Source organism: Coturnix japonica, chromosome 5, assembly GCF_001577835.2.
Source record: "Coturnix japonica isolate 7356 chromosome 5, Coturnix japonica 2.1, whole genome shotgun sequence".
Taxonomy (NCBI): domain Eukaryota; kingdom Metazoa; phylum Chordata; class Aves; order Galliformes; family Phasianidae; genus Coturnix; species Coturnix japonica.
The window spans coordinates 30,621,002-30,646,825 of record NC_029520.1 but is presented as its reverse complement, the minus strand read 5'-3'; the positions used below and the strand labels follow the sequence as shown (position 1 = coordinate 30,646,825).

Below are 25,824 nucleotides of genomic sequence, written 5' to 3'. Positions count from 1 at the left end.
GTTTCAGTGGTTGACTTTAACACAGCTCTGATTTCTAGGCATTTAAAGTTTATATTTGAAAAGAATAGGAGAATTTCCTTCTCCTTATGGAAATCTTTGGAGAAAACTGTTCTCAGGCTTCACCTCAATTTCTCTCTGAACTTTGGCAAAAAAAAAAAAAAAGAAAGAAAAAAAGTGACTGCTCAAAAATACCTTAGAGGGGATTTGAATTACTGCAGTGCATCGGTTTTTTGTGGTGTTAAATTGCAAGTCTTCAAGATTGGTTAAGCTTCACAGGACAAGTCAGAGGAGCAGTGTTCTTCATTCAGAAAGTGTCAAGTTGCATTAAGCACTATGGAATCTCCTGCTATAGTGTAAGAAGCTGCTACAGTGCAAGTAATTATTTCAGTGGTGGAGAGAAAGTTTGTGCAGGGACTGAGCATCTCCTGTGCTTTATCAAATATTTGTGAGAACGAGTATATGTTTTAAAAAAATTACAATATTATAAGTTTCATCATAATATTAATAATCTGTTTTCATATAATGTGGAACTGCATTTTAATCCCTACTGCCTGTATATCTTTGAGGAGACTATTTAAGTAAATTTTCAGGGAATTCATCTGTAATGTTTTTTTTCATTAATAGGTAGATGAAAATTTCTGTACATATTCATACTGAGTTTATAACACGTTTTCTGAGCTTTGTTACATTCAGCTCTTTGTCTGCACTGAATCACATATATGTCCCCAACACAATGGTTAGGAGGAGGGGGCGGTAGGCAGGAATAGACCTTAGGCTGTCTGCAGTGTAGCTCTTAGACTTTTCTGATACTGGTGTTCAGAGCTTGGCTGGCTGCTGCCAAGTCTGCACCTGCAGTGCTGTTTGATTGGAACTCTGCGTGTATTCCTCTTAGTAAGAACAAATAAATAATATCTTCTGTTATTTACCAAACACCAGGATTACTTCAAAACCACAAGCAGCAATCCTTCTTCTGTGCTAATATTCTGTCATTTTTACCTCATGTGCGCAGGATTCTCAGCCTTAATTCCTCAACAGAAAAGGCATGTTTTTTTCTATGCTCTGAGGTTTGTCTTGCCATTTGGAACCCTTGCTCAAAATGCGTATCTGGTGCTTTGATTATGAATTGTCACATAAACAGTGATTGATTCAAGTAATTTACATGGAAGCATTCATGGTGTTCCTGAGCAAGGGAAAAACACAGAGGCACGTGGCACTTAATTATGTTGCTTAACAATAAATGTCAAGTGAAACCTTTTTTTAAAAAAGATGAATGATATACTTATGGAAAGCAAAATTATATTTCTATGGTTTGAAATGTTTTACACACTGTGTATATTAGAACGTCGAAGGTTTTAGCACTCTTAGACATGGGTGGAGGTGCTGACAGGTTACAGATGCTACAAGGCAGGCTTTTGTAACTGCTGTCTGCTTAGTGCTTGCAAAGGGAACTCCTTTAGTGTAATGTGCTGTTAATCTGAGCTCATTTACTTATATGCAAGAACATTTGCATGCAGGTGCACTTAGAACCGTAGGACAACACCAGGACTGGTGATCCTTAGTTGGTGAATTCTTGCATATAAACAAGATTTGCATTCAAATTAGTGTTTTATATCACAACCTGATTATACATCCAATTTTAATAATGTTGAAAGAATGACAATAAGAGACTTCAGAAAGCCACTCCTATGATTATATGTACCAGTTTTAAGTTAATTAAAAATGTCTCTCTTTTTTCTGCTTTATCAATATTTAGTAAAAGACTTGGATTTTTTTTCCTCAGTTAATAATGTGTGCGTTTCTATAACGAATAGTTACACCTTCCAAATTATATTGAATAATTGTTTAATAAAAGCCTGCCGTATTGCATACCCTTGTGGGACAAGGATGGAGGAGCAACTGAAATCCAGTGTTTGTCATAGTCCTGTTCTGCACCAAGCAGAGGTCTGCAGAGTGAAATGAGGTGAGGTGTGGAATTCTCCAGCCTGTGTCCAAGCAGGTCCGTACTGGCTGCAGGATATTGTTTGTTCCCAGGCAAAAACACTAGCTTAGTTCTTTTAAACAATCTAAAATATATAGAGAGATGCATTTTTTTAATAAGGAGTAGTTTCCAGTCTGGTTTGCTGTCCCACTTCCAACAGTTGTACTGGCACAATTGTGAGCTGTGCGGAGGGTAATTCTTGCACATATTCAACATGTCCACATCTAAATATCTCTATTACTTCATTTTTGAACTAGCATGACAGGAGCCTGTCTTGCTGCTACTCTGTAGAGCAGAAAAATGTCCTTTACACTGCTGCTATATTGGTGTACTTTCTCCATTTTTTTTTTCTTGTCAGATTTGTAGGAATAATAGCAGAACACAATTAATTTGACGAGGATAATTTTTTCAATAATTAATTTGAAGAAAACAAATAAGGTGATTTCAATGCCATGAATTAGCTAAAGCATTATAATGTAATTGCCCTGTGTGTTAGGAGTATTTTTACTGTTGCCTAGCAATGAGATTTACCATGAGGTTCACCATGTGCTTAAGATTCCATTGTTAACATCTGTTTGCAAAGGTTTATAACTTAAAAATCATTATTCATTATGCAATCCAGGAAGTTCTTGTTATGGAGTCACTAAGCAAGGTTGAGGCAAATAGCTCTGATGCCTTTGAATTTCTGTAACCTTTCTCCCATTCTACTTAGTGAATTTTGAAAGCAGTTTATTCAGTCATCCCTGGCAAAGGTGGTGAGGGTTTGTTTGTTTAACTATTTTGCAGTATTCTTTTGAGGTGATGCTTGAAGCTGAGCTTATGTAGTAAAGAACTGGAACTCAGTATCTGAGTTTTTCTAAAACCATAACTGGTTTTGGCAGACTAGGTAGGAGAGTCAGAATAACAGTAAAGATGGATAGTTGCATGTGTGTTTCAGGTCTGCATCTTGCTGCAAGGCAGAAGGCAAGAAATGAGTTTATTCGAAGTTTCTACAGAAGGATTTAAGGAAGGAGAACATAGTGAGTGGACATGTAAATTTGGGCTTAACAAAAGATGCCAGGATCATACATTTTAAAGACATGAGGGAAAAAAAGGCATTTTGATCTAAACCTTTGTATGAATGAAACACTCACTACCTTAATGTTGCAAAATGGCTGTGATTATCATGAAAGCTCTATTCTTGTATATTTAAATATCCACCTTTTATGGCAGATGTGTTTAGTTGAAGATCTCTAAGGAATTTGACTTTTCTCTTGTTGTAAGCTACTGCTGCTTTGTAGCATCTGTATCAGTAACCTTTCAATTTGTCACTTTTGTAATGGTTAATTTTTAATTAAGAAATATAAAAATATAAAGTTCATGCTTCTATGTGAGCAAAGTTAATTGTCTCTGGAAAAGGAGACGTCTTCAAGCTCTGATATGTAATTAATGTTGCTAATTACAAAACAAGATAAGAAAAATAAGTAAAAACAGTAGACTTTTGAAATAATCTGGCCTCTGTATCTCATGCTTATCTTTAGGTTGTACATTTCTGCATGTAAGTGAGATTCTTCTTTGGACTTATAATCTTGATATGATTATGAATGTTAATTACTTAAGAAATCTGCTCAGCATATGTCATTTTCACTGGCAAAATATTGATAGTATTATAATATTGATCAATGCTAAATGTAAAAATAAAGAAACATGCAGTGTTTGCTGTGGTTAAAAAAAAAAAAAAAAGTAGCATTTTCTGTTTAGCTAGAAATGCTCTTTGGCACCATTTAGTGTATCTGCAGCGTAAAGGAAACTAGGAATAGGAAGAGGGCCTGATGTCAATTCAGAACTCCTAATTTAGATGCCTAAAGTAAGATCTGGTAACTCAACTTTCCCATCAGCCTTTCCCAGGAAGTGCTTTGAAATCTTCTGTCTTTAGCCATCAGCCCTGAACCATTCTGATTCTTGCTGGACTGCTACATTGTATTAGTAGGGTGGACTTAGCATGGTTTGTGCTTCCCCAGCATCTCTATCTATACAAAGACTCGATGAAATGAACATTCCCTTGACAAAGTCTGACGCTTCAGAACAATAACTGGAGACAGGCAAAATTGTTGGTTGTTTTTGCTGTTCAGATGACACTAAGGAAACATGTAAAACATGAGAAGATGAAATTCTAGTTAAGCGTTTTCTTATTTAGTGCAGGTCTTAGGCTGTATCTGTAGCTCGAATCAGATACAGCATATAATCACATTGTCTGTGTGGACCAAAGAGCGAGGGGAGACATTTGTGCATCTTCATTGTCTCTAATTTGGCTGTGATTTCTAGAGCTTCTGTACTGTAGAGACAACAGACCTCGTGTCATTGTTGCTGGCTAGAAAAAGTGCCCTGGTATTAACCTACACCGAGTCAGAGTCAAATCATGGGTCTCCTAAGGTTTAGTTGGCCACTGGGAAATGTTTAGGCAAAGTGTAGCTTGGTTTTACATAAATTGGGTAAGTACTGTTTCCTTTTCTGGTTTAGGAGGGGCTGTATTGCTCAACAGCTCCTTTGCATTGGAGCTCATGAAGATCCGAAGTACACAGCATTGTAGGGAGAGCTATTTAGCCCACCAGAAGGTCTGTACTAGTCAAGAACATACATAATCACAGAAATTCCAGGTTTGAACCTAGGACCTTTCATCACTCTCATTTGATGCCTAGCAACCAGTAGTCTTGATTTATTCTGTGATGTCTTATGTGCACTGTAGATCTGTGTATTATACCTGGTGACTTTAATTTAACAAATCATTTTTTGTAATAGACTTTAATTTAACTTTTTTTTTTTTTTTTTTTTTAATAAATGGCTCTTTTTCCTAGTAAATATCAGTACATTTAGTACCAGTAGTTCTACATGCATGAATGACCTCACAGAAGCAGCTTAATAAGGATTGCTTAGGAGATTATACATAATTTCAAGGAGTTGACAAGTAATTTGCAAAATTAGTCAGTATTTGATGGAAACAGGTTTTAAGCAATATTTGTTACACAACAAATGACATTGTCTCTGTCATTCTTTGAGGTGTCCTTGGCTCACCTGTTCTACATAATGTGTTTTGTTTCCGTCCTCATGTCCTTTAAAGTGTCTTAAATAAAAACCCTTCAAAGCTCCAACATACGTTTTGTTTTCCTCTAGGTTGACTGGGGTGAACTGGACTATTTAGTAATTGATATGCCACCTGGGACTGGAGATGTACAACTATCAATCTCACAGAATATTCCAATTGCAGGTATGTACATCATTTGACTGTTTCTGAGATTTGAAATAGTCTGGTAGCATTAAAGAAGTCATTGTTAATAATGCTAGTAAAAAATTCTATTAATCATTTTTCTAACACACTAAGTAACTATTATGTCAGTACTTTAGTGATAGGAAAAACACTGTCAGGGATTTTTAGCATGTCTATATTGAGATTGTGTTGCATTCTCTCGAGTTAAGTTTCATAAAGGTTGAGAAGTCAGTTATTTCAGTATTCTGGAAAGAAAGGCAGGTATGCCAATGTCTGTTAAGGCTAATACAGAAAAGTAGTTCCTTTGTCTCTAGCTGCTACATGTTAATACAATAAAATTGTTTTTCTTCATGATTGCTTTTTAATTAGAAGCTGTCAATGCTGTTAACGCACAGCATGTGTTCAGTTAAACTGCAGCACTGTAGTGCACTGATGCATTCATTTTCCTCTTGTGTTATGAATTTGAATTTTTGTAGGCAGTATGAACTTTGAAAAATTAGTCTTGAGATATATAGGCTGCCTTCTAATCCCAGTGGCTTAAGCAGGAGTTAGAAATGCTGCTTGTGAAAGGATATGCTTGGCATCTCATGAGATCTAATAGAGTGTAAGGGTCTTACCTGTCTGCCGTACTTCAGCAGAAGCAATCGCCAATAACCTGTCTGATGAATGTTAGGAACTTAGTGGAATGAAGGGAGTCATTTTTAAATCAGACAAATAGTATATTTATCTTGTAAGGTGTATTCTTGTGTGGTAATGGTAATTATTCATATCTACATGTCTGAATGTCTGAAAAAGTTAAATCTAGTGCAAAAGCTATGTGGTGGTATCTCACAAGCTTCCATGATGTCAGTTTAGAAAAATCTAAGTGTTTTGACATATACGAAACTCAAATGTTACTTCAGCTGCAGTGCTGTTGCCCCTAAATTGTTAATATCCTCAGGGGGATCACTCTGCTCTCTGTGATTGCGTTGAGCATAATCAACAGAATTGTGACAAAGGATTTAATGAACATTTCTCTTAAGAAGTGTGAGTCTTCTATTGCCTTTGCTTATCTGCGATCTTAGGTGTATGATGAGAAGAAAACCATGAGTAAAGCCCATTATCTCAAATAATGAATCATAGGATGTTGCAAGTTGGTAGAGACCCACAAGCATCATTGAGACTAACTCTTGGTATTGGTACTTAGTGCATGTTGCACACTTAGATCAGTACAAAAGTAATGCTTCCTATTTAGTTCCATGGAAACTTAAACAACTACAAAGATCATCACAGTAACATTACTTGATAGAACAAATTCTTAGCTACCAAACACTTTTTCAAGTCACCACCATTAGATATGCAATTTTGGCAGCCATGAACAAGAGCCTGAATGCCACACTCATACAAATCTGCACCAGTGGAGGTGAACCACCATCGCAAGTGCAGAAATGCACCAAGTGCCTCACTTTCTTCACGTGCACTTGCATGTTAGATACCATTTTGTCAGAGTGCCCCTCTGCTGCCATCTGTTGCATAACAACAAAATGTAGTGGAATGTCAGTAGGAAGATTCAGCTTCTACCACTACCCCATCAAAATTTGCATAATAAAGCAGGAATTACTTTTGGAGTAATGGTAGCAGATCAGGAGGGCTTTTTACTACCAAGGTTTTTAGCAATGTATACCAGTAGTATGAAGTTTTTGCTAAGATGGACTTTCACATTAAATCTTGTATGTAAAGGCAGTAAAACTATGAAATCCAAAAGGTGTTGATTGAGTTGTTTCAAAATATGGTATGATATTACTAATTGTTATTCACTCACTTAACAAAGAGATCGACAGATTCTTGATCTTCTTGAGATGAGATTTTGTGCCATTTTCCCCCAGAATTCTACAGAAAAGTCTTCAGAAGTGTCACTGGTTGTGGTGCTTCTGCACTGTCCTTTCTTCCAGAGGAGTGGTGTTAGAATGCACTTCAGTCCTATATTTCCTAGTTTTCCAAGTTGTGTTGTATGTAGTATGTTTATGGAAGATCACAAGTAGTTTCTAATTGATAAATTGCATCAGTAAATGGAAACAGTAATTTAGAAAGATTTTTCTTTTCCCTAACCTGGCTTCTCAGAATGTAATAGATGTTTAAAAAAGATTATTTTTTTTCTTACAGATAGCAATGTCCTCATTTTTGTGTGAATGTAACAAAGAGAAGAATTAAGAGTAAATATTTTTCCATTTTTATTCAGTTTTTTAATAAGTTCTCAGTTAAATATGGTTGTCATAAGCATGTGGTTTCATACCTATTGAATTCAATTCTTCAGTAAGTCAAACTAGAGAAGATGTTGAATTAAGATAAAGAAAACCACTTTAAACTAACAACAAGCAGTACAGATTCTCTTTATATGCCATAAGGGAGATAAATTCATTTCCCATGCCTCTTTAGACTATTAAGTGTTGGTTTAAAAAAAAAAAAAGACTATTCTCTGTGTGTGTGTATATATACATTTCTACTACCTTCTAGCTGAAGTTTGCACGTTGAGTTCTAAAATCACATTGCTTCCACAGTCGCTCAGTTCATCTTGTTACTACTTCTGTCTGAACTTCATAAAATTAGGAATGATGCCATTAGTTTGCATTTGCCTTTCATGTTAGTTGGTGTAGTACAGTGTGTTAGTTGAGGTCAACTCTTGTAGTGTAAAAATAAGTACTATGTTTTTGAATAGGACATCAGACAGTGATTAAGATTTATAAATCCATGTGTTCTAATGTGGATTATAATTTAGCAATTTATATAGAATTTCCTCTGCTGTCTGTTGCGCTTATTTTTCATTCTCTATGGAAGGGCTGCTTCTTGCGTATTACAACTTTACTGTACTTTTTTTTGTTTCTCTATCTTTTTTTTTCCCCTGTGGTTAATAGATTGCTGTGCATTCAACACTCCATAGCCTTGTTTAGCATACCTTTGTTTCCTTCAGCATTGTTGCTTTCAAGGGTTCAGAAGATAGTGTCACAAATCTCAGTGCTGATGTCTTTGGAGCAGCTTACAGGATTCTTGTTTTTTTTAAGAGCTCCATCTTCATTTGCAATTCATGTTTCCAAACAGTGCGCTGTCTTTATTTATTTTATTTTTGCAGAAAGTAGCTGTTGTGCCATTCTGTTTCCGCTTCAGTTTTCTTGTTCTTTGTTATTCCTTTGAGGATGCCTTGGACAGTCATGGTATTAGCAGCATAATTTTTTCTTTCCTCAGAGGCAGCGTATATATCCTAGTTAAGTACATTCAGAAGTGCATTATCTAGTTTGCATGAAAGTTGTACTTTGATTTGCATGCATGCATATGTGAGATACAGTATTTGCATTATGTTTTCATTACTTATCTATGGCTTCCTAGGGGACAGACAGCGTAAAAAAAAAAGGAAAAAAGAAAAAAGAAAATATTTCCTCTAAATAAATTTGTAGAACCTGCATGATTTTTTTTTTTATTTTTGACAGTTGCTTGACAAAGTTTTTCCGTGAGTGTGAGAAAGAGCAACGGCAGAGGTGTTGTTAAAGGTGTTATTGGGGGAAGGTTGTTCAGATGTGACATGTAAATCTGTAGCATTGTAACACTGGACGTTAAGAGAGGAACCTATGGGGTGTGTGGTAGGGTACTGAGCATTAGTGTTAGAACAACTTTTTATCCTGCATCACGGCTCCTAAAATTTTCTTGATTTTCAGGCAGATTAGAGGAATACATAGCACAACAAAATGTCTTAATTTTCTCATGCTTGCAGTCATTTTTCAACTAATTAGCAGGTGAGAAATGATTACTTGGAAACACGATAGGTATTTTTGTTTCACCCCAGCTTCTGTCTTCAGATGCCAGTCTTATTTTCCACATAGAAATCCTAGACCAGCTTGGACAGAAAGGCTTTGTTTGTGACTTGTTGCTACTTACTACATGGGTAGGAGAAAGTGCCTGCCTGTTGTAAAAAGGTTCCCAGGGCCCTGTTAGCACAAGCACTTCCTCCTGGAGAAGCTGAATTGTGGAAGCTGTTAACTATGTTAGTCTGCCTGTTGCCCATTCTTTATTAATGTTAAAGTGAAGATAGTAATAGTCAAATGTGACAGCTTGACAGCTTTAGAGACGGCACTCTGTCTCAGTTGACAGATCTGGCTCCGGGTTAATACTGGAATTGTCATTTCATTTGCTAAGCTTTGTCGTGTGACTTTTTTCTATGGACCCTAAGATGCCATGGCAGTGAAAGCCATTAGAGATATGTGCCTGGTCAGTAGGGAGTGGGGCTGAGACAAACCAGGAATTTCACATCTTGCTGAACAGTCCTTTACGTATTACAGTGGTGAATTTATACAGGAGACCTAAAGGTAAAAGGTGTTGTTTTATTTCAGTGCGTTTAATTTCCCAGTCTTTCAAAAGTAACATTTTTTTTTTCTCTCCACACAAAGCATGTGTTATTATAAGAAGCTTATTATTATAACCTTTAAAAAGGCTGCTGTTGAAAATTGGAAAAGATTATTAGTCGGGATAAGCAAAGTGAAAAGCAACATGAATGCTATTCTATGTTTTGTTTCAAGCTCCATAAAAAAAGAAGCACTGTCGTTGCTAGACATACAGCAAATGACTTCCATCACTTCTTACCTTTTAAACCTATACAGCACACCATCTTTTGGTTGCTTTATCCTGCAAATTGTGTGATTTTTCTAATGACTGCCTTTTTCACCAAACACAGATCTTAATTATCTCCTGAATGATGTCTTCGGGTATTTATTGAATGTTTACCAAAGGAGTTTTATGTCAAAAAGGAATTCTCTAAGAATTGTGATTAATTAATTAATTCTATTAATTGAACTTTAAAAGTCATAGCAATATTCTTCTGTTCAAAAGTGCAAATTGAGGAAGGAATGGGTAGAGGTGTATTACCAACTTAAATGCCAATTGTTTTCATAAATTCTGAAGACATATTATTAACCATTATGTGCCAAACTGCTGAACCAAACTATTCATATTTATTGCAGTGCCACACAGCCCTGGGATGCAGCCTTGTAGACAGCTGTGTCATAGTAGTGCATAGCGCTGTGGTGGTTTTACAATGACAGCCAACTGAACTCACTGCAGTGCACCCACTTTCCCCCCCACACACAAAGGAACAGAAGGAGAAAATACTATGGGAAAAGGTGCAAGGGTGGAGACTATGCAGAGGTTGCTCACCAATTACTGTCATAGGCAAAACAAACTCAATTGAGATATGATTATTTCTTACTACTAACAGACTAGAACACTGAGAAACAAAAAGCATACTAAAATCACTTTCCTCTATAATCCATCCGCTCCCACCTCCTTCCCCCTAGTGATGCGGGGTAAATGGGGAGTAGGGGGCTGTGATTAGTCCATGATGCTTCATCTCTGCTGTTCCTTCGTGGTCTTTCTGCCCCAGCTTCAGCTTGTGTTGCCTCCTATGGGATGATGTCCCTGAACTGATCCTGCAGAGGATTCCCACAGGCTGCAGTTTTCCAAGCACTGCTCCAACATGGCTCTGTACCATGAGTCCCATCCTTCAGGAGTGGACTGCTGCAGCACAGGTTCCTGTGGGCAGCAGCTCCTCTGGTCCTCCTGCTCCACTGCAGACTCCTTTCTATGGGCTGCAGCTCTAGTCTGGGTTTGCTCTTGCTCTACGTGGGTTGTTCTTCCTCCAGGCCATCTACTGCGGTGCTGCAGGCTCCTCTATGGCCATAGAAAACTCCACATGGTGCCCATGGGTTGCAAGGGGACAACCTGCTCCTCCATGGGCCTCCCCTGTGCAGGACGGAACTTCTGCCCTGTGCCTGGACCACTTCCTACTCCTTCTTGAACTGACCTTAGTGGCTGCAGGGCTGTTTCTCATGTTTTTTCACCCACAGTAGTTATTCCCCTTCTCAAACCTACTGAGCCAGATGCTCACCCTATGTTGCTCATTGCTCAGCTCTGGCAATGCAGGTCCCCTTGGGAGCAGCTGGAGCTGACTCTGATCTGACATGAGGCAGTGCTGGACTGTGCTCACAGAGGCACCCCTGCAAATCCCTTGACACCAAAACTTTGGCATGTAAACCCCATACAGACAGAACTGGATCCTGCGTCAACATATCATAATGTACAAGAACAGGAAGTTCCAGTTAATAAACAGACAGTCTGTTCAAAAAGAAACATTTAAAAAAAAAATGGGGGGGAAAGGATTCTCAAATAATTTTAAAAAGAAAACAGTGATAATGATCTTAAAAAGAAAAAGTTATTGGTGGTGTTAGCAGGAAGAATTCTGATGTGAGGAAAAAAAAGTCATATTAACTGAAAATGCAGTCTGAGTAAGTATGACACCATTTTCCTCTCTTTCCTGAAGAGAGATGATCAAAAAAAACCACCAACCAATGCAGCCATGCAAGTTGTATGTAGTGTATGCTTTGATGGGAGGTGTATCTGTATTCTGTCACTGCTCTTTGTGCAAGTGTCTATTTGCCCCTTGTTGAAAATCTCTTACTTTGATGCAAATCATAGTTGCAAGGCATCTGATCTTCTTTCCTTTTAGTCTAACAATGATACGCAATGTTTTTCTCAGTTTTTGAGCTTTCTTTCCTCTTTTATGTAGGAAGCGCATTGTTCATTTCTATGGTAAATTTTTGAGGATTCTTTGTGAAAGTCAACTGGGATTTTGATAATGGTAAATTTTACTTCATCTGTTTTGAATGGCAAATATTTTTAGTATCACACGTTTATACTTTTTTTTTTTCAAGTGACCTTGAAGATTTAGTCTTTCATGCTATATTCTGATATTTTAAGTAACTACAAAAAGGCATAGATTTGGGGTGGAATAATAAAGAACCCTCAATCACAACATTGGGAATTTATAGATTGATGATTGTATTCATGTAACTGTAGGTTGTACTGTGAAGTAGTTTGTTTCTGTTGTCAAAAATTGTAGTTGACAAATGAAGGCTGGAAGTGAGATGCAGCTTGGATCCAGGCTTCAGAACAGTTCTGAGATGTGTTATGAATCTCAAGGATCTCTTAAAGGGAAGTCACAGAATCACCAGGGTTTGAAAAGACCTACAAGATCATCCAGTCCATCATCCACCTATCACCAATAGTTCTCACTGAACCATGTTCCTCAACACAACCTCCAAATGTTCCTCGAACACCTCTATGGTTGGTGTCTCCACCACCTCTCTGCTGCCATTCCAGTGCCTGACCGCTCTTTCAGAGAAGTAGTATTTCCAACAGAAACAAACAAAAGGTTTTCCTTATGGCTAATCTGAATCTCCTCTGGCACAATTGTAGTCATTTCCTCGGGTTCTGTTTGTTGCCTTGGAGAAGAGTCCAAACCCCTCCTCATCACAACCTCCCTTCAGGAAGTTGTAGAGTGCAGTGAGGTCTCCCCTGAGCCTCCTCTTCTCCAGACTAAACAATCCCAGCTCCCTGAGCTGCTCCTTGTAAGACTCCTCACCAGTTTCATTGCCTGTCTCTGGACACATTCCAGTGTTAGTACAACTTTAAGCATTACCTGCTGAAATCTTTGCAAAAACTAAAGCCATTGTTCTTTCAATACTTTGTTCTGCATCTTCAAGTGCAAACTGCATCTTATAATTATAGGCATATTTTATCAATGAAATCACAAGAAGTTCAATGGAAGGTAAGAGGGCCTGTGAAGATCTGCAGTAGAGATGATTCAGGTTTATTAGGCTATTTATAACTTGTAAGTCTTGCCTGGAAGTTTAAAATTGATGCAGTGGAAGAGGTAGCAAAAGCTACAAAAATTTAATTGAGTGTTGTGGTCTGATCAGACTGTGGGGCAGCTATGTGGATGTGCCTCTGCAAGTGTGTTCAGTGCCTATGTATCAACAGGCATGGCAGAGAGACATAGTGCAACTTTCTGTGTCTTTTTCCCTTAGAACTCTGTCAGTCTTTCTGGTTTGTTACATCTCACTCCACAGGTTTTCTGGTTAATGTTCTTTACTAAGCTAATAAGAATCAGGGTGATATCATCTAGGCATAATCTAATGTTGGTGGGGGGAGTCATAGCCTGGTTATGAATTCTGCCTTTGTAAATGCTGGAGCGGGAAGAAAAACAACACAAGGAATCTATTTGAGAGTCGTTCTTCTCATTGTAAGATTTTTTTCTGCTTGCTTGAAAGAAAGCCCACGTGGTTTAATTAGGTTCTAATAGACTATATCAAAGGATTGATGAGATACTACCTTATGCCTTGTAACCCAAGGTGTCTAATGCAAATCATGAATTGCTGAATAGAGGTGATATTTAATGTATGCAGAACTTTAAAGCTTTGTCAGCATTTTTAATTTCCTAAGCACCAGCCCACCAGTAAGGCGAGTACCAGTGATGTATGAGCGCATATTTCTTTTACTGGGATTAAGCACCTGGGGTTTAAGGAAAAAGGCAAGCATTGGTGTTACAGACCACTGTTCATTCTGTCTCTCTATTATGCATGCTAAGTATTCAAAATAGAGTTAGCATAGTTTTTATTAATGCAAAGTGCATCAGCTTTTTGCCAGCTGAAATACGATGGAGTTAGGAAAATAAATGAAATGCATGAATAAGTAGATATGCCAGTTAAACCTAAATGTGTTTAAGGTAGATATCCTTAGTATGCTCAAGGCATAGAAATTATTCTGCATGCAGCTGCTGACATAGAATTTGTAGTATGTTTTTAATGTGAAATGTGATAACATTATAGTTTCTGCAACCTCTCTGTTCAATTTGTCAGCCTTCATTTGCCTCATTCAGTTAATCTTGTGTAAACATTTCACGTATTGCTTCAAGAGACCTACTGTGTGTGTGAATTCAGTCATATTTCATTACTTTATTGATCAAAATAACTCTTTGCTGTCTGATATTCCTATTAAACATGTAGAACAGAAACATTTGATTTGCTTTCCAAATTAAACATGCAAACTTATTCAGTGAAGGGGAGCACCAGGGAAAGTCTCCTTGCCATATTCTATTGCTGGTAGAGGAAATAATGCTGCTAAGTTTTTGAATTCTTGTACTTCAGGTTGAGTTTGCTGGTCTAGCAGTTTTACCAAAGACAGAGAAAGTATGTTTAAAGCGTGTTGGTGTAAGTCAGTATAAGCTGGTTGTGCTGTTTTAGTCTGTATGTGAAAAAATAGATTTCTGAGCATGAAATTTCTAGATCTTCTCCCTAATCAGCAGTTACTCTTTATGAGTTTTCGATGGGTTTTCCATGGATTTAGATATCAATATTAGGAGTGGAGTGGAGACCTTTGAAGTCCCTTGCAGTCCTTTAGGGTTTTTTTGACTGAGTTTCAGTTGATTGCAAAGAAGTAATCACTCAACAAACAGGTATTTCATAAACAGTTCAAAAGGCTCATCAAATTCTGCAAGTCAGTAAATTTCTGGTGGCTGTAATATAAACGTTTTAAACTTGTATCATGTTTACAGCTTATTTTAAAAATTTAATGCTTACTAAATTGCATTTGAATGGAGTCTAAGGTAGAAGCTACTGAAGAACTGAAGTGTACTTCCACTTTCCCAAATTAGCATGTTCAAAACTGAGTCAGGATTACCTCTAATAAAAAAAGAAGTAAATGAAATGAGTAACTTACTGTGAAAGTTAATTTTGTTATGATTAAAATTGGTGAGTAGCACTTCCTTGAGACCACCTTTAATTTCCAGTTTATTTCATGAAATTTAAATTGGGAGATGTCCTTTATCTTCTCTGCTATTGTGAAGTAAATCACTTAGTGATGATTCTGTTAAGTAGTTGGAGCCTCGGGAAAGTGCTTTAGAACCAGAGGACAAATCCTAATGAAATTACAGTAATTTAAAATTACCTTCTTTAAACTGCTTATGAAAGTGTCAGATTCTTGAGTAACATTACCAGTCTGATTAGTGAATGCTGTTCTCTGCTTTATTAAGCCACTGTGCAGGTATTCTCAGTGAGGCTTTCTACTTTGATAACCTCTGGTTATCAAAGGAAGCACTGTGATGTTGCCTCCTTTTCAAAGCTGTTCTATCCTCTATGTCAACAGGAGATGATTTCAGGTTTGTTTATTCTCACAAACTGGAGTAACAAAGGTAAACTTAAAAAATGTAAAAGGTTTTTTGTTGTTGTTGTTTTAATATATATATATATATATATATCCATAATCTATTTCAGAGTGAAAAGGAAAATAGAAGAGGGACCTATGCAGTGTCAGCACAAGCAGATTCTTAGACATGTAGACTTTCATTCTATGGAAAAAACTTGCAGGCTGTCTACAATCCTAGTTTTAACTCAAGTGTCTCTGAAGTCAGTTCTTTTTTGTACAGTGTGTTGGTATTCATGACAGCCTGAAGTCTGTGAAATGCCAGTGGATCATTTCATCTTGTTAGTTTCCCCCTTTGGGTGAGGTGCTCCAGCAAGAGAATTTGTTAATAAAGAACACCTTTCACATAAACTGCCTGTGGTTATAGTGGATGTTTTCCTTGTTCATAACCTCTGTACTTCATGCCAATCATTTGAGTTGTTAAAAAATATTGGACCAGAAAATAGGGAATTAAGTTTTGCTGACTGCGTGTTGACTGCTGCATGGAATGCTGAACGTTTTTGTCTACAAAAAGGTAAGCAAAAGCCTGTTGTGTGGGACAGCTAACCTGCATGTATACACATTCAGCAGAAAATTCTAGTTTCCTGGTTTCGTTTGAGAAGACAGCTAAGATAAGCTTTTTGTTTAAGTATTGAAAGATCTTCATTTTACAATTATTTTTTAACAAAAAAAAAAAAAATCATTTAAAAGACTCAAGGCCAGTGAGTCTAAGCTACCAGTTTGTAGACTACATTTAAGTTAGGGTGCATTCATTTTGTGGAATTAACTCTGTATTTCAGTGTTGGTGGTGAAATGTAACAGTACGCTTCATTGAAAGGACCAGCTTAAGTGTGGATGTAGCTGAAAGGATTCCAGGTTATTCTTTGCTGTGTCACTGAAAGCAGGTCAGCTTAGGAAAAACAGCAAATTATTTGCATTCCAGAGTTTTAGAGAACAATAGGAAATTGTTTGCTTAATGTGTTACATACGCTGTTCAGTTTTTGGACTTAAGTCTAATATTACATAAGGCGGAGATAGGCCTGAAACACCAGATTGTATTTTCCTTTTGTAAACTAGAGGTTAAGCACACTGGTCAAAAACATTCACATGTGCTGTCAGGCAGTGTTTGGAAATGGCTGACTGTCACACAGAAGAGATGCCGTCAGTCAGCACATGGATTGCATGGGGCCATCCAGGAGACAGGGTTTCCTATCCCAGTGCTTTGCGAACTAGGAGGACTCTCAAGATGCTAGGGCTCCCACTGCAGAGTCCCATGCATCTATGGTGTTGTGGCTCTGAAAAGCTACTCACGTCCGTTCTATCATCTGTTCATGGTCATATGGCAGCCAGATCAGTTTTCTCATTTGGAAAACGTAAGTGGTTTCTACATAGAAAAATAAAGGGTGAAAATGTCTTAGTTATTTTTATTGCTCTGCATCATATCTCATGCAGCTTTGGTCACTGCATTAGAAGAAACAGGATAATTTTCTTTCTTAAATTGAAAAAAAAACAACAAAAAATAACAACCAACCAGCCAAAAGAACAAAAACAAACAAACAAAAAAACCACCAAAAAAACAACTAGTAAGCATTCAAAATATTTAACAGTTATGAATCATAATTTAAACTAATGATATTTTGTACTTCCTTTTCTCAGGAGCTGTAATCATCTCTACTCCACAAGATGTGGCTTTGTTGGATGCGCGCAAAGGAACTGAAATGTTTAGAAAAGTCCACGTACCTGTAAGCATCTACATTAAAAATACCAGTAGATTAATAAAATAATAATAATTCCAAAATTAAAAAAAAATAATAATCTCTGTTTGTGATAGATGAACAACCCACTTGGATCACTTGAATGTCAAAAATCCTTGTTTTAAAAAAAGGATTAGAATGTGCCTTTTATCTGTGCCAGAGGCTTTTTTCAGCAGAAGGAAAAGAATTTCTCAGCATCAAGTAATAATAGTATTTAATTTATTTTCAATCAATTTGTTTAATCACCTGGAATGGATCAGAATGCTAAACAGCTAAATAGAGTGATTTATAAAGTAATTTCTACATTCCAAATATATTGTCTTTCTAAATCCTCATTATGTGATCTGATCTCTTCTGCTCAAGAATTGTTAGATGAAAGGAAATCATATATCTCTGCAATTTAAGAAGGAAGTGTAAGTTTTGATGAAGTTAGCTGCATACCTAATTGTCACTTTGCCATTTGAAAGGCTCCGTGACTGTCACTGAAGGAAGAAGTCCATCATTTTCACCTTTTTTTTTTTTTTTCTTTTCATTAGGCTTAGAGCATATGTGGTAGCTTGCTTGTTTGGGAAATGCAAAGTTCAGAATTATACCCAATATTCATGTGGATTGAAATGGAGTAAATATTAGAATTAATGTTTTACATTTAAACTGAGTGATAAGATCATAGAATTAGACCAGCTTGCCCAAGGCCCCTCTGACCTGGTCTTGAAAACCTCCAGGAACGGAGAATCCACAACCTTTCTGGGCAGCCTGTTCCAGCACCTTACCGCTCACAAACTGAAGAACCAAATAAAGGAATTTGAAATAGATGGATAATAAACAACCAAAACATATTTATTGAAAATGAACTAACTAGATTAATTCTCAAATGTTTTTTTTCTTTAAGTATGATTACATTGATTTAAGGTCTTGACAGTGCTACAAGTTGCTAAGTAACAGAATGTTCTACTCTAGTGCATGTTCACAAAGACTCATTTTTCATTTGAAATATGCATGTGATGAGAAAATACAAACTGGAACGCTTCATTATTTTAAATAGTAAAGAAAAAAGCTATTTACGTTACTTCAAAAATTGTTTTCTGGCTTATCTGTGTGAAGGTTACTTTTTGTTAAGAAAGGGAAAGACATCAGTAGCATTTTTAGCTCTTTTAAAAGGCTGCATTTTTTTGTTTGTTTGTTTTATTTTGCAAAATAGCGAGGAAAAAAAAAATAATAAATTAACAATATTAAAAATTATTAATGGCTCTTTAAGTGTCTTTGTACCAAAATGGAAGTATGGTAGCATTTGGTGTTTACTACTAGAAGAAAAAAAAAAAGCATACAACAGAAAAACAGCATATGAGATGTTCTATTTTGACTATGTATTTGGATTTACTAAAATTATGCAGAATGACTTTTTTTTAATGTAAGATTACATTCAGTTTAGTACTTTTCTGAATTTTCCTTCTAATGAGAAATTGTCTGGATTTCTTTCGAAGCCAGATTCATTCAGTGTTCTTTGCAGAGAGTGGCTTCCAATAAAACCATGCATTCTGTGGTAGGCTTGGCTTGATTTGATGTGTGAAAGGCAAGATTTTAAGATCTGTGTGGACTGAATGGAATGACTACATCTGTCTTAATCAAATGATAAGCCACAGTAACGCTGTTACGCCAGATGCTGAACTGCAATGCACTGGAGTTCTCACATCTTGCTCTTTTTTTCTTTTCTCACTTTATACACACATCAGCATAGGTGTTTCATTTACATCAGTGTTAAAGAAGGTCCTGCCTATGTTTTGCATTTAGTTTTAAGTCTAAATTGAATCTGAGTCACAATTGTTAATGTTGTTTATCCTATGCTGAATGAATTCAAAGTGGGTTTCTCCAGAGTTTTTTCCTTGTCTGGAGAAGGTAGTATATATTTGGATTTGGGCACCATATGTTATGTAACCAAAAGGTTAATTGAGCAAAAGGAATTTGTAAGCGTTCAGGAGCCATATGTGAGCAGATAATTCGTAATGAGAATTTGCCACTTTCTTAATTTCTTTGTTATTTCTTGATGGTTGTCTTTTCACTGTTCAAAATAAAACAGTTTGGCCAAAGAAGTTAAGAAGCATTAGAACTACAACTTTGGTATTGTCAGCTATCTCTGTGCTGCAGAGCATCAAGTTCTACTGTTTTCATGTTCATTTCACAAGTTTTCAGAGAAGTATGCAGGCAGAATTGTTCATTGAGGAATAGAACTAGATTCATGCACGCTTGTGGAATAATTTGTCCAGACAGTAAGGGCTACTTGGAGGCTTTTCCAAAACTAGTATTTAAACAGGGAAATAAGAGTCATTACTGACCTATTACATTTTCTACAGATTTAAAGGCTCTGAGAGTAACAGTGAAATCTCTTATTTATCCAAGTGTCTGAGAGATATGTGTTTAAAAATACACCTCAGTGATCAAAGTTTGTATATTTGCACAGATTCTGTATTGAATTTAGTGTTTGTAATTGGCAACTAATATTATAAAAATCTATTTGTATGCAAGAAGAACAATCTATACTGTAGTAAATATGCGCTATTTGGTGTTTGACTGATGGGAATAAGGCTGAGATAGTAGAAACAATATCGCAATGTTGAAATGTCACATGCTTTTAGCAAGATTTTTTTTTCGTTTTCATTTAAACAAAGGACAGTGAATAAGACCTCTCAAGCCAATCTAGCTTTGGAAATACAGCTGTAGCTCAGTATTTGCTTTAACTGGGGCAGAAGGACTTCTTTAATTCTTTGATCATCTAGTATCTAACCAAACAGCTGTAATATTTCTAAGCTATTCTCACTAGGCTAAATGACTTTATGAATTTGCTGTATCATAAATACTGTACAGCTGTATTGAGGAGAATAAAAAGTTAAAGATACAAATTATTTGAAGGTGGATGCATTCATTTAGAGTATAAATGTCAAGATCTCTTTTTTCATGTGCTGCAGACGATGGCGTGAATATATGTTTGTATTTATCTATCTATATATACACACATATGCTGTCTGTTTCTTAAAATGTTCCTTGCCTTAAAAACTGTTAGAGAGTAACATGAAACATGTAGCAGTGGTATAGAAAACAAAAACAGATTATCATCCTTTGATTAGTTCTAACTTTGGTGCATAGAAAATTTCACTAAGAAATTGTAAATAGCATGATTTATCTGCTTGCAGAGCTACCTCCATATTCTTTTACTTAAAGCTTTAAGGCAAAAGGTTGTACATTATTGCTAATAAGGTAATAGCTGTTGCTTGCATTGAATCAACAGCCTTTAAGATCATAATTTCATTGCCACAGTGGATACATTATTTCTCTAACTTTATTAGCTTCTTCAAATACGTAACCAGAATGCTTAGGGAAATTTTAAAAAGCGCAGAATGACACAAAAATATATAACAACTTTTCTGAACTTGAAAATATATATTCATCTGTAGCACAGATGTCTTGAACTGAAATTTTCTAACATGGAACCATCAAACTGAGTCTTCCATTGATTAGCAAATAGGAATGAGTTCTCATTCACAGTGTTTGTGTGCTGTCATCGCTTCTGAGAGACTGTTCTTCCCCAGTGAACAGGCTTGTTTACTAGGAGAGTAAAATGAGATCAATTTTATCGTGAGCGTTATTTTACATTGTGAAAGAGGATATTTTTGTGCCTGATTTGGCAAATTTGCAGGAGATGTTTTGCAAGGATTTAGATGAACATCTGACATCAAGACAAAAGTAGTTTTTGTCACTTCCTTTCACATAATTAATTTTGTTACTCGATCTTTAAAATTTGTTCCCCTTTACAGAAGAATAGTGAATCTGATTCGTTTTTCTTGAAAACATTTCCCTTCAGGAAAAGTTGGGAAATACCTGAAAATCACGTTTGATTGTTGTTTCTTGTAATTTGTAAAAATTTGTATCCCCAAACTGCAAATTACAAAGCTGGAAAGTGGTATTCAAAGGTCAGAACTGTAACACATCTTGTCTGAGAAGGAGATCCGTTGGAAAGTTAGATTGGTGCAAGACGTCCATCTGTGACGTGTACGTTAGTTAATTCTTTAGATGTATAATCATGGGAAAAAAATAATAATGTAGAAATAATTTAGAAATGAAAGTAAAACTGAGTAACTGATGATGATTTCTTGATTCTGTGTTGATAATCTCTTCTTAGTTGTCAAAGATGAACAAGAACTGAAGCTTGAATCCCAGGTGTCAACGTTCTTCCTTTTTCATTTAACAGGTTTTAGGACTAGTTCAGAATATGAGTGTTTTCCAGTGTCCCAAATGTAAACATGAGACGCATATTTTTGGAGCAGATGGTGTGAGAGATCTAGCAAAAACTCTTGGATTGGATGTTCTAGGTAAGGATATAGGACTATCTTATTAATAACATGTATGAGGAAGGCTTTATCTGAGTATAGATCTGTACAATTGTAAATTATTGTATATTCAGACATCGTTTAAATACAATATAATTAAAGTTTAAGATGTCAAATGTCACTTTCAGTGTATGCTCAGATTCATTCTCAGGATCATTCTTGCTAGTGGAATATGGACTGGTGATGCAGATTCTTGAATTGCATCTTAAATCTCTTGAATTATAAACTATGCAGAACGCTGATTGTTTTCTTCTGATGTTCTGTATTACCTGAAATTCAATATATTATGTATCACATACCAGTATTTACAGACAGTTAAGACTTCTGTGTGGTCCTGTAGAACATAAACCTAAGGACTATGTCAGGGCCTATAAAAGTAGATTTATTTCATTTAAATGAAGTATGTTGTTATATGTGTGAAATAAATATGCCAGTTTGAAATGCAGTTCATTAGAGCAGTTATTTTTATGTCCATGTGAAGATATCTTGACTCTTACATGGAAACAAGCAGACTGTAATGATTATATTTAAGTGTTGAAATTAAAAGAATATGCTGACTTGCAAAATGTTGTTGTAAAGGAAAAAATACATTTCTTTGAAACAGAAATTGTCCATGATTAAATAATCTGGCATAAATTTAAAATATACACTGATCTATAAGATACACGTTGCTGTTTTAAAAAGGCATATTCACAACCTTTATTATCAGTTAAAAAAAAAAATAGAATATAACACAGCATAATGAAGTTGGTAAATGGGATAATTGCATGTGTTAATGATGTGTTTTCATGTATTACTATAATTATCTCAATGATTTTCCATAGCTAATTCATTAAAAGAACCAGGAAGCTCACTTAGAAAGATCAACACAAAAACTTCAAGGTCTGACACAAAATAACACGGCAGCACATAATTAAAGACATACATTTGGTCTATCTTTTAGTCTTCTGAATGTATAATGAGTTCTGATCAGAGCCCAAGGGGATTTCTGCAGCCCTGGGTGATGTGGATAGATGCAAATGTTCCGTATGGAGTTGAATAAAATCTGCGTTTAGATACACAGGCATGAATGATATGTCCTACCATTGGCCCTGTTAACATTTTCTGGTATTTCCTAAGAGGACAGAACCGATTGTAATAGTGTTTAAGGAAAGGTCTAGTACATTGGGAAGTTTGTTAGAGGATAGATGCAGTGTATGAGGAAAAACAGAGTGAAATTTACCTTAGTCAATCCTTTTGATGGCAATTTTAAGATTAAGAAAAGTACCCCAAGGGCTAAGTTTAGAATCACAGTACTTGATCTGTTTAGTATGCTTGTACTTCAAGGGTGACCACTGCACAATAATGCCATATGGTATTATAAACATTTCTGCTTACGGCTTATATGTTAATCTGTCCCAAATGGTAGTTTTATCCTAATGCTATTGAATTGCACCCAAAAGCTTTGAGAGATTTTATCTATATCTATCTATTAAAATTAATTTTGTTTATATCTTGCTATTCTGTTTGTTCAGCTAAAGACCTGGTTTTCTTGTGAATCCTGATGAGTTGATCTGAGTTTCCCTGATATTATCCAGCAAGTTCTACAAGCTAACAATGTGCAGAACACAGAAGTATTTTTCAGTTATTTTCCCGAAATATGTAGCCTTTAATATTGTTAAAACCTCTCTTATTCTTGTTTGTGACAGAAGACATTTGAGTCACCAGTACACCTTCTGAGTTTCATTTGTTATTTCATATAGGTTTTCCCTCATCTTTTAATTCTTCCCTGTAGGAAAAAGTACTTAAGACCATAAGAAAGACTTTGCTGATTATTTCTATCCCTCTCTCTGAAATCCCCCTATTTTGATATTTTTTCTTCTATTACAGTTGAGTGACCAGACTTATGACCAGAAAGATATTCCATTCATTTACATACTTCTAAGATAATGACTTCTGTGCTGACTTTAGCACTTCCAAACTTATTAAACTGTCTGCTAATAGAGCCTGTGGTGACTCTGAGGTGCATTTATTTATTTTATTTCCTACAATAAAATAAACATTTCCAAGCCCTTAGGCTTTCTTTACAGTCTGAAATGATTAAGACATTTTTGACATTTTTATATTGGATTTGCTTGCTGCTTTGTCTTTTCTGACATGCACTTTTGTCCATGCAAGACCTTGTGCTTCTGTTGAGCCATCAGATCTTTGAAACTATTGGGAAGAGAAAAGCTGCCACTTAGTAGCAGAGTAGTTTTGCTTTGTAATTTTGAGTTTGTTATTAAATTGACAGAGAACGTTGGTGGGAAAAACAAGTGAAGATTAGGCTTTACACAGAATATTTGTAAGAGTTAAGTTCAGGGAGATATATGAAGTTACTCTTATTCTGTTACTAAGAGCATCAAGGGTTAAAGAAAATTTTAAAAGACTTGTTATTTATTTATTTACTTATTATACCTAAAAAGAGTCATTCAAGACTGAAAAAAATAAGCAACAATTAAATTCAAAGCAAGTGGATGGTTATAATAATTAAAAAGAAACAGCAAACAACTGAATTTCTTCAAGCATTCTGCTCCGTAATCATGGAGCCTCAGCTTTTGTCTGCTATTTATTTCATTTCCTATGTGCTTTTGATTTATTTTTTTTATTTTTTATTTTTTTTCCTTAACAAGCTTTGTAATTTCCAAATCCTGTCAGTTTTTATACCATTTATCTAAATATTTTTTCTTCTAACTATGTTGAACTTCATTAATCTGCACTGGTTTGGTTTAGGCTAAATAAATGTTTCTAAAAATGTATGGATTATAATTGCAGCCACTGAGATGAGTCATAATTGAATGAAGCATTGTGTATTCTGTCTACATCAACCTGAGATGTAAAATACAGCTGTATCTTCCATTTTAAAAGTTGGTTTTCAATTCACCTCTTAATTATTTCTGTAGTAATCATGGGAGCTTCAGGTTTTCTTTATTGCTGAAAAACTGTATTTCAGAAAGTATCCTTCAGAGTCCTTGAACGGCTATTAAGATCTTTAAAAAGCATTGAAAGGAATATACAATGAGGAGATAGGCTAAACAAGAAGTTGCGTGAGTATTTGCCCTAAAGCTCAAGCAAACTTCATGTACTCAAAATAGTTTGTATCTCAGTTTGTATTCTTCTGTGTAATCAAGAGAAAAAAACAAACAACCTGTCGTCATTTATTACAAAGGATAGTCTGTGATATTCAGAGAATGAAAAAGCCAGAATATATTTGGCATTAGACACTGTGGATATATAGGAAGTGTTCTGCAGATAATTTTCACTTGAAATGCTGATGTTTTGGTAATAAGTAATTCAAAGAACTTCAAGAAAGCTGGAGTTTGTTTTCAAGTTACTTCAAGGCTATTTTGATGAAACATTGAAGATATCTCAGGTCTTCACTTACACGTGTTTGGTATCTTTAATACAGGAGACATTCCACTACATGTTAACATACGGGAGACCTGTGATTCAGGGCAGCCTGTTGTGATCTCACAGCCTCAAAGCGATGCCGTAAGTCTAGTGCACTGCACTAAAACTAACAATAAGCACCTCATCACACTCCCACCCTCTAAAAAAAAGTGGATGGAGAGTTTCTTGTTTTTGCTATTTGATAACAAATGTGTGCCTGAACATAACTGAGGAAAATGAAGTTCCTGTAAAAGAGAGTTGTGTGTAAGTTTGGCCCTTATGTTTTGCATTTTTTTGGAATGCTGGTCATGGGTTTTGCTTGTGTACATGTGTTTTTGCTTGATTCAGTATAGCTAGGATTTGATTCAGGTTCTGGTATGCTAAGAGGAGGAAGGTCAGTGTCAAGCCACGTGAGACCATGCAGCTAATGGAGGTCCTCTAAAACTGTCAGTTGAGCCTTTGGTAGTGGAGCCTGGAAACTGTCAAAGGATACTATCAAAAAATGTTTGAAGCAAAATCTGTGTATTGTCAGTACCTGGGTTGTTTTCTGCAGGAAGTGGAGGAATTTGCTCACAAGAGGAAATGGATTTTTTGTGCATTTACCATAACATTTTATTGCCAAAGGAAAATGTGAGTTGTTGAAATGGTGGCAGTCAAATATGCAAGTCTCTGAGGTAAAGCAGTTGTGCACATAAAATTTCATTAACACTTGGAAACTGAGATTGTTTGTCCGCTCTGCTGGAGTTGCCAAGCTCTGTAGGGCACGATGTTGTCTGCCGTGTTGTGTAGGCACAGTGTATTGAATGATGCAGCCTTACTATTGTAGGCTGCTTAGATGATACCTTAAAAAAAAAAAAAAGTATTTGATGATAATAGATGCTATAATCAGTTATAGATAAGGTAGAAAGTACAAAGTTACAAAGTACAAATAACGTATTCTTTCTATGATCACTTTCATGATTGCTAGGTACAGATTGAAATAACTTTTCTTGCCCATTCTTTTAAAATAGTGGTGGGGTGTAA

General features: G+C 35.9%; 1 protein-coding gene across 2 annotated transcripts in view; it reads left to right on the top strand.

Annotated features, from left to right (window-relative positions):
- Positions 1-25,824, top strand: part of NUBPL (nucleotide binding protein like) — an 88,092-nt gene that overhangs the window by 40,667 nt on the left and 21,601 nt on the right. For both annotated transcript variants that reach the window (XM_015864947.2, XM_015864944.2), the window contains exons 7-10: positions 5,129-5,222; positions 16,917-17,002; positions 21,255-21,375; positions 24,821-24,903. In XM_015864947.2, the coding sequence (XP_015720433.1) occupies positions 5,129-5,222; positions 16,917-17,002; positions 21,255-21,375; positions 24,821-24,903 (384 nt within the window). The remainder of the gene's footprint in view (positions 1-5,128; positions 5,223-16,916; positions 17,003-21,254; positions 21,376-24,820; positions 24,904-25,824) is intronic.